This window comes from Talpa occidentalis, unplaced genomic scaffold (genome assembly GCF_014898055.3).
Source record: "Talpa occidentalis isolate TD23 unplaced genomic scaffold, MPIMG_talOcc4v2.1 talOcc4.2, whole genome shotgun sequence".
Lineage (NCBI taxonomy): Eukaryota > Metazoa > Chordata > Mammalia > Eulipotyphla > Talpidae > Talpa > Talpa occidentalis.
The window spans coordinates 17,719,500-17,729,170 of NW_023602073.1; the positions used below are offsets into that span (position 1 = coordinate 17,719,500).

Below are 9,671 nucleotides of genomic sequence, written 5' to 3' on the forward strand. Positions count from 1 at the left end.
AGCTGGCCCGGCCCCGGCTCCGACGCGAGGCGGCCGGGCGCCCGCAGCCCCGGAAGCGCATCCTCGCCTCGCCGGGCCTTCCTGTTGCTCGCAGCGCCGGGCGCCGGGCTCCTCGCCACCCCGCGGTCCGCGCTGGCCCGGCGGGAGGGAGCGCAGGGCAGCCGCGCGGGAGGGAGGACGGCGGCGACGCTCGGGTGAGTGCGGCCGAGGCCTCAGTGTGCGTCTCTGGAAAATGGGGCGAGCCCCGCCGCCCCGCAGAGACGCGCGGCCCGGGGAGTGGCGCGGCGGTCAGCGGGGAGCCTGGGCCCGTCGCCCCCGCCGTCCCGCCCCCGGGATAACCGCGCGCGCGGCTTCCCGGGGACCCGATTGCGAAGCTCCGGGAAGGACGACCTCGCGAGGTGGGGCGCGGGCCGCCGGCCCTGCTGGGCTGAGAAGCCCCCGCCGCGGCGCCGGGGCAGAGGAAAGGCCGGAGGGGAGAGGGTTGAAAGGGATTAAACCCTCAGGGTTGTGGCCCGAAGAGGTCGCGGGGGCGGGCCGGGCGTTCTGGCCGGGGCTACCCCGCTTTCCACCCTGTCCCCCTCCCTCCTCTGTTTACAAGGAGTCACCTTCGGGAAGGCCCCACAGAAGGGACCCCGAAAGTCTGCGTCTTCCTCCACTTTGACCTTGTGCTCTCCCCGCCAAAAAGAAAAGGGGAAAAAAATCCCAAAGTTAAGAGGTGGACCGGCTGGTGGCCTTGAAGCTTGAGAAGCCACCACAGCACCAAGTTTAAATAAACTCAGGACTTGTGCCCTGGGCTTCGGCCATCCCACACGAGGCCTGCGAGGTTTCAATCCAAGGCTTTTGTGGGAGGGAAAAGTCCTGTTATTCCACCTCACAGCCTCAGGTGTCTGATTCTCTTCTTAGATATATTATGATTGCGCTTGCTCTTATTATTGCCACTGTTACTATTTCTAAGGGTTGCCAAGCCTTAGCCTCCGGGGCACTTTGCTCCAGATGAACTTAAATGATGGATGCTAATATTGAGTTTGAATGGAAAATAATCCTTACCTAATGAGCTGTTTTCTCTATCTTGTTTTTAAAAGTCTTCTCTGAAAGGCCTATGGTTTCCTTGTTAGCAGAATAATAGCTTGGGCATGTGCTCAGGAGCAATTTGTCTACGACGTTTTCTTTTAAAATCTGACGACCAGAGGGGAGAGCAAAGGATAGAAGGGGTCCACTGGACTGTAGTGGACAGTTACTAGAGTGTTAGTACCTTGGTGGTAGGCCTGTTGTGGCAGCGTACATTGGAAGAAGCGTGAATCTGCACGCCTAAAACAGTGTTATAAGCCAAAGTTACCTCAATTATAAAAAAGGAAAAAGAAAGATCCCTGTTTTCTAATAATTAATAAAATCACGTCTCCACCACTCAAATACCAGCAAGTGAATGGGGTGTGATCTCCTGGAGGGAGGCAAGGACCCCAGGGGCCTGGGAGAACTTTTGAGGATTGTCCTTTATATTTTCTGGGATGCCAGTGGGCCGGAAGTAAAATCAGCTGGGCCAGAGCATCCCCCCAGCCAAAGGGTTTCAGATCGCTGACTCTCTTCAAACCAAGAGCTTGCTGACAAGATGCAGCCACAGCCCTACCCTTCTAGACACTCTGCCCTTTCTCACTTTCCCTTAATGTTCCTTCCTCCAGCTCCCTCTCTTCACCCCAAATGGAAGCTCTGCTTCCCTGAGTGATATTTCCTTTGGACGGTAGAGAAGAATAGTCCCTGGAGACAGACACTGTGACCTTTTGTTTTGTTTTTTTATTATATTCTTTATTCTCCTTCCTAAGCTTGGTTGTTAGTAACCAAGGACTCCCGTTCTAACCCTGCAAGCATTATTTTGCCATAAGTAAGAGGCTGTTAGAGGGAGACCTTCTGACTTTGGGGTGTGTTAGAACCATCACCCCAGAAAACCAGTTTAGTAACAGTCAAGGGAGCAAAGGATGATGCTGAAGCGTGCGTGGCAGGTGTTGGTGGCATGTGTGGATGTGCATACTAGATGAGGTGGGGTTTGGTCCATGGGCACTGCAGACTTCCGGTGAGAGAGGGAAAATGGAAAAAAGACATTGAAAACTGGGCAAAACATGATTCTAATCCAAATGTGTCACAGGTCACTCAGGGTCTCTTCCCTCCTGTGTTGGTTTGCTAGGGCTTCCATAACAAACCACCACAGACTGCAAGTCTTAAGCAACAGAGGTTTATTTTGTCACAATTCTGGAGACTGCAGGTCCAAGATGTGGTATCCTCAGAGGCCTCTCTCCACGTCTTGCAGGCTCATGAGGGCCTTCCTCTGTTGTCAGAGTCCTGATCTCTTCTTTTGAGGAAAGTATTTATTGGACTAGGCCCCATCCATGTGACCTCAGCTCACCTTAATTACCTCTTTAAAGACCCCATCTTCAGCATTCACAAGTTCAAGGTACTGGGGATTAGGACTTCAATCTGTGAATGTGGTTGGAAAGGGACAAAATTCAGCCCATAACACTTATTTTTAAGGACAGTGATGGATGTATTAATGTCCATTATTGTTGACAGTTTCGGAAAATCCCTGAAGTGAACCTCAGAAAATTTTCACACACTAGCCTTTTCTCATCATATTCATCATTTGCATATTTCTACAGAGAGAATGCATTACTTGCTTTTAATTTCATTATTAACCTTTTTAAAAAAAAATCTATTTCTGCCAGTTAATTTAAACTTCATATATCTTTTTTTTTTTTTAAAGATTTATTTATTTATACATACAAGATCTGGGGTACAGGCCAGAGGTGTGGGGGGTAAGAGAATTCACCAGAGACAGAGAACAAAACAGGTAGATTGACGGAAATACATTGCTGAGGGGAGCAGCGGGCCAGTCAGGAGAGGTCTGCTGTGCCGTGTGGGTAGCTCCCTGGCCGGGATTGAACTCTGCTGCAGTGGTGGATAGCTTCATCAGCTACATCTTAACCCCTGCACCACCAGAGAGGTCCCCATATATCTTTTTCTAATGAAAAACAAAACAAACAAAAAACAACCCACAAGTCTTCCTTGTTAACAAGGGGTTTTTAAGGAGAGGAGAGAGCAGATGGCCCCTCTACCCTGGAGCTGCTGAGGAAGGGTTACCTTTTCCCCTTTTGAAGTAAGCAGTCTGGTTAAATTGGGCGCTTTTATAAGAATTTCAGTCAAGGTTTTTTCGAAGAAAAAAAACCTTTTTTGAAGAAGAGTGATCCAGAGGCTCCACTAACTTGTTCTGGTCTCAATTAATATAATTTGTCCTTAGAAGTTTTACTTTAACAAGGAGGAATTGTTAGATTCCTAAAACGTCAAAGATTGCCATGTCCTGGGAAAATAACCTCAGTATTTGTTTTGATGATTTCTTGTCCTGGTGATATCATCTAAAGTCTTAATCTCTGTATTCCCAAAACTTAGAGAATTACTTAAAAGATTTATCTACCAGTTAATAATTTTTCTTTGTTTTTACTTGCACAATGCGATATTTATAATACTAGACTTGTATATTTTATTATCTAAATATTACTTCTTTAATTCTCAAAATGTTGGGGTTTTGTGGGGTTTTTTTTTTTTTTACCTTAGTAGACTATTTTTTTAGAGCAGTTTTGGCTTATAGAAAAATTGAGCAGAAGCATAGAGAATTCCCATATTCTTCCTTTCCCCTGCCTCAGTTTCTCCTAACAGTTTTCATGTGTTACAATGGATGAACCAGTATTTATACATTATTATTAATTAAGGACCACTCTTTGTATGCAGTTCTGTAGGTTTTACCAATGCAAATGCCATATACCCAGCATCACTGTAGCATACAGAATAGTGTCATCACCCTAAAAACTCCCCTGTACTCCATCTCAAACAATTAATTGCTAAGTCAACCCACTATGAGGTGAGAATTCCCCTCCTCCACCCTTCTTAGCCTCATGGAAGTGAAATGACCTTTTATCCTGCTGGCTCTTTTCTGTTATTTGTGTCTCTGTCTCCTCCATTTACAGGTCTCTGGAGAGTCAGTCAGCTGGACTCCCGATAAGCTTCCTGAGGTGAGTTTCAAGAAAGTTGTCGGTATTCATATATCCAGCTAAAGCTTCCAGACAGTGGCCTGTTTTTCTTGTGTTTATCTTAACCGTCACTGACTGTGTTTTGGCCTCTGACATGTGGCCATCACAGCCCCCTGCTTGGTGTGGACTGAAGGGATCTAAGGTAAAGAAGACTGAGAACAGGAAACAGACTGTGACATTCTCACACCAGGAGCTAGGCTAAAAACAGTTTTGGAATGAGATGGACAATGAATGGTATAGAATGTCCATTCTCTAGGAAAGTGAGGTCTAGAACAACAGCCCTTTGGTTTCCTCTCATTCCTTGGTAACAAAAAGGCCTCTGGGAATACATGCAGAGGATCGAGGGTGTGTTTCACTTGTCCAAGTTTGCACGTTCCTCAGAGGAAAAGGGAGGATTATTGATAATAATCCTAGGGCAACAAGCATAAACCATCTTCCCTTGCTATAGACCAAGTGATTTTTATGCCGGAAAATATCTGTCAACATTGGCTCCTTTGTTATAAGAACGGCAGACTTTCTCCTGCCTGTTCCTTTCTGGACACACAGTTACCATACCCAACCTTGACCTAAGTGATCTCTGACATCCTCCTCAATTCTTTTCTTTAAAATTTCTTTGTCTTTATTATTTTCAGATTTGAATTAAAAAAACATTTTTTCTCTCTAAGAATTTTTCAAACATTCCTTTAGTGGTGCATTTGGAAGAGGAAACTGAACTCATTGTTAGGGAGAAAGGATGTCCTGAGCAAACTCCATATAGGCTGTGCGCTTACGGGGACCAACGCAAGTAAAGTTACTTTGGGCTGGTCAACCACGGGTGTGACTTGGAAACCATGTTGGGTGCCTGACTGTTACAGAGCAGCCCCAATATCAAACAGGTTACCTGACTGTGGGTCTTCACCCGTGCGCTTAAAGAGGACTTATTAATGCTAAACTGCAGGCACACACAAAAGGTTAATAAAAGGTTTATTTACAAGGGAAGGGGAATGGGAAAATGAATAACTCGGGAAGAAAAAGAGAGAGATAAGTTTATAAATGTATCGTACCCATTCCGCTGACCTGGAATCCCAATGACACAGCGTGGCCAAGAGGGCAACGCCTGGCCACATGGCCAGTTAAATACTCAAACTGAGAACCTAGTTGCTTAACTCTGCCTTCAGGTTCTCATAACCTTCCCTTTGGTGCTCATGGGATTTGTAGGTCCTAGTGTCTTGATGACATGGGGGTGGAGTCCACAAAGCCTGTATGGAATTTGCTCAGAACATCCTTTCCCCCTAGCAAAATGAAGCATGAATGTAATTCTAGGGAAGGATGTCTTCTGGAGTGCCAGTGGGTTGAGCTGGACCAGCAGAACTGCAGTGTGTCTTGGTAGCAAGAGAGACTTCTTGGCCCCTCAGTAATTCAGAATATGTAGAGGCAAGGGAAGAGTCATTGAGAGAAGAGAAACCTCCAGATAATTTCACATAAACTTTCCAGTGAATTGCTGTTCAATTTGAGAAAGGAACTGAATCTCCTGTCCAATTTTATTCCTGGCTTCCAATGTGCCTTCCCCGAGGGAAATAGTAGCCAACCAGGCACACTCGCACTTTTGTTCTTCTCTCTTCTTTATGCCAAGTCTCATTTCTCCCTCCATTCCACAAGCAGGAAGAGAGGAAGGAAGAAGTGCAAAGTTTCCAGCAATTTTGTTCATTATGAGAAATGGGGAGAAAAATAGACATCAAAACTAACTTGATGTTTTAGCACCATTTGCAGGTGGTTGTTTTGTTAGCTAAGGAACATAAAAATCTAATCTAAATTTAATTTATGACCATGTTTACCTACTACATCTAGAAAGTGAGGTCCCGGAGAGGAGGAAAAATCACAGCCAAGCCTCTGGGGCATTTTAGATCATTTTTCCCCTAAAATATAAAATTGTGTAGGACATGGGGTTACAAATTACCCCAAAAAAAACTTTTCAAGGATGGGCTAGAGAGTGTCAATAACTACTTTTTGCTAAAAGCTTTTAAAAAGTCAGGCAGTGCTTTGGAATGCTGGCCGTGGGCCCAGGTCAGATTACCCAGATTAAATCATTTTCTATTCTGAATCTGTGCTCTGAGCTACCCACTTTTCAAAAGTACTTTTTATTAATTCTTGAGCAAATGTATAAAATTTTTCGTGTAAAATATTGAGAATAACAGACACCAGCCATGTCTCTCCCCAGTTCAAGGACGTGATCACCACCCCAGCCCCTTATCTCTGGACTATCCCCGAATCCCACCTCTGTCCATTGGTCAAACCCCTCTGAGGGGGACTGGTGTCCTGATTTTTATTTTATTCCTTGCTTTAAAAAAAAGAATGTTTTACTCTCCTACACTGCTGGTGGGAATGCAAACTGGTCCAACCACAATGGAGGTTCCTCAAACTGCTAAAAATGGAGCTTCCATATGATCCAGCAATTCCACTCCTAGGTATCTACCCAAAGGACACAGAAACATTAATTCAAAAGGACACCTGCACTTCTGTTTATTGCAGCACTATTTACAATAGGTAAGCTATGGAAACAACCCAAATGCCCAAAAAATAGTTGACTGGATCAAGAAGATATGGTCTGTGTACACAATGGAATATTACTCAGCAGTCAAAAAGGATAAACTCGTGCCATTCACAGCAACATGGATGGTGCTGGAAGGAATTATGCTTAGCAAGATAAGCCGGAAAGAAAAAGAAAAATATCAGATGGTTTCGTTTATAGGAGGAATGTAGAGGAACCAAATAAGGGATCAGGAAAAATATATATAATAAAGAAAAAAATCAAAATCTACAGGCAACCAGAGACATTCTGTAGGGCAGGAGGAAAGAGAGGGATCAGGACAGGGGTAGGAAGAGCACAAGGAACTATGGTGATGGTGCACGGGTGAATTGGTGGTTGGAATTTCACAGGGAGATCATAACATTGTACAAAAATGAAGGATGATGTAATATATATTTTTTTAATTATGTGACTACAAATCTAAAAAAACCCAGTAATTTGCTAAAAAAAAAAAAAATTAAAAAAACGTTTTGCCACATACTTGTGCCCTAAACATGTCATCTAGCTTTACACTGGATCTACACTGTACATATTTTTATACTACAGTATGTTCTTGAGGTTCAGCCATGGTGGTTTTTTTTATTTTTTGCATGTAGCTGTAATCTGTTCATTTCTGCTGGTGAATATAGTCCCCTGATACTTACATAAAGCATTTATTCTACTAGCAAAGGACACTAGGTAGTTGCCAGTTTTTTTTCAAATTCCAGAGTTGCTATAAACATTCTTGTAGGGGTCTTCTGTCACACATCCAGGAAATCCTCTAGATAAACACCTGAAGTTGCTTTAAAAAATGTCACCTAAAGTCTCCTTAGAAAAGTGAATACACTTCTGTACACACTTCAGCAGTGTAGAAATGTTTCAATTATTCCACATCTGCCAAGCCCCTGATATTGTCAGATAATTTGGTTTTTACCAATTTGATGGTTATGAAATGTTTTATCCTGTGGTTATAGTGTACATTTCACATACTAATAATGGGGTTGAGCATATTTTTATGTGCTTATTCACCATTCATGCTACTTCTAGGAAGTTCTTATTAACAGTTTTGCACATTGTTTTAAATATTTCAGTTTGCCCTTTGCTCATAGATCTGTAGGAATTCTTCATATTTTCTGGAATCTAATCATTTGTCAGTTAACGTTATTATGAATATCTTTGCCCAGCTTATTCCTTTTCCCCTTTTTATGCTATCTATTTGCTATACCCAGGTTATTGATTTTCATGTAGTCAGATTGGAATTTTAATATAGTCAAATCTGTCAGTCTTTTCCCTTGATGGATGACATACTTTTTGTATCTTATTAAGGAACTCTTTCTAGAAGCAGCATTAGGGAAGACAGAAGCCCCCTCTGGACTAGTACAGCCCCTGCCAGGCACTACTGCGGCCATGCCGAAAAGGAAGGCAAAAGGAGATGCCAAGGGCGACAAAGCGAAGGTGAAGGATGAGCCTCAGAGGAGATCGGCTCGGCTGTCGGCTAAGCCTGCCCCTCCCAAACCAGAGCCCAGGCCTAAGAAGGCCCCTGCAAAGAAGGGGGAGAAAGCGCCCAAAGGGAGAAAGGGGAAAACAGAGAGTGGCAAGGATGCGAACAACCCTGCAAAAAACAGAGATGCCTCCACAGCCCAGTCACAGAAAGCAGAAGGCGCCGGAGACGCCAAGTGAAGTGTGCTTTTTGGATAGCTCCGTACTTATAGTGACTCTGCGGTTTGAAATACTATTTTTTTTTTAATCGAGTTTTATAAAATGTAGAATTTTTTTTTTTTTTAAGTTATATTGTTAGCACACAGAACACTTTGTTGTCGTCATTTGTGGAAAGGGCAAATACCACTAATAGAATGTCTCAGAAGCTGGATTGAAATGGGGGGAAAACAGGATTTTATATGGTTGTTGTTGGTTAGTCTTGGTTCCCAGAAGAGCTTCTCTGACAGTCACACATGTCAGCCCCTTTGGCTCAGAAGCCTTAGAGTGTAAGGAAGCAAACTCATGTCTTCTCTTTTCCCAATGCCATCAACATAGACTTGACTTCCTGAAACCAAGGCCCATTATGTGGTGTTGGGTCCCCTAAAATCAGCTGTGTCTGTGCCCTCAAGCTTTCCAGTGGTGACTTTGAGGTAGTGTTGTTCAAAAGAGCCAAGATTCCTGTTTGTAGTTTGTGAATCATCCCACTAAGGTACTTCAGTTTTTAGTTCATTTCCTCCACATCAGAGTTGACCTATGAGCAGCTCTTACATTCATGCAAAATGTCCACCCCTGCTGAAAACTTACCCTGTTCACAACAGCTGCAGCAGAAGACTTTGCTGACTTTTGGGGAAGGGGAGTTTGGAAGTTGTAAAATGTTAAGGATTGTCATTGAGATCCTGTTGGAAGTTACTGCTTCTGAAAAGTGTCTTCTAAAACTGGATACAAGTTGGTGGTGAGAGAGATCATTTCCTATCCAAAGTCCTGAAGAAATTCTTTATTGCCTTGTAAAAGTTCTGTAGTTTTGCTTTTCATGTTTGCCTTTTGTCTTCCCCAAACTGATTTTTGTGAAAAGTGTGAAATAGAGGTACAATATTTTTTTCCATATGGGTAAGTGATTATCCCAGCACCATTTTCTGAAGTTTCACTACCCAATGATTTGTAACACTGACATTTTCATAAACCAAGTGTGTGTGTCTATTTTGACGCATTGGTTAATCTCTTTTACTTGTGGCATTACTATAAAATCCTGAGTGCTACAACTTTAGAAAAAGGTTTGGATATCTCAGGATAAATCCCATCTCCCCTTCTAACATCATCACCAAATTTTTCCTCCTGGGGAGCATCTGAGCTGCTCTTAGCCATTTGCTCTTACATACAGCTTCTAGAATTACATAGTCAAATTCTAAATCAAACAAAAAACAAGTTGGAATTTCTATTGGATTTATATTGACTTTCTAGATTAATTACAATATTAAGGCCTCCATATTATAGCTCTCCATTTATTTAGGCTTTTTAAATGTCTTTCAATAAAGTTTTATAATTTTCTCCATAAATGCTGCCTTTTGTTAATATTTCCT

General features: G+C 43.1%; 1 protein-coding gene across 1 annotated transcript; it reads left to right on the forward strand.

The window, feature by feature from the left end:
- The first annotated feature begins 127 nt into the window (after positions 1-127).
- HMGN4 (high mobility group nucleosomal binding domain 4) lies at positions 128-9,667 on the forward strand. The gene is made up of 3 exons (XM_037519147.2): positions 128-194; positions 4,008-4,052; positions 7,942-9,667. Exon 3 carries the CDS (start codon positions 8,023-8,025, stop codon positions 8,293-8,295), a length of 273 nt encoding a protein of 90 aa, XP_037375044.1. The 5' UTR covers positions 128-194; positions 4,008-4,052; positions 7,942-8,022; the 3' UTR covers positions 8,296-9,667.
- The last annotated feature ends 4 nt before the right edge of the window (positions 9,668-9,671 follow it).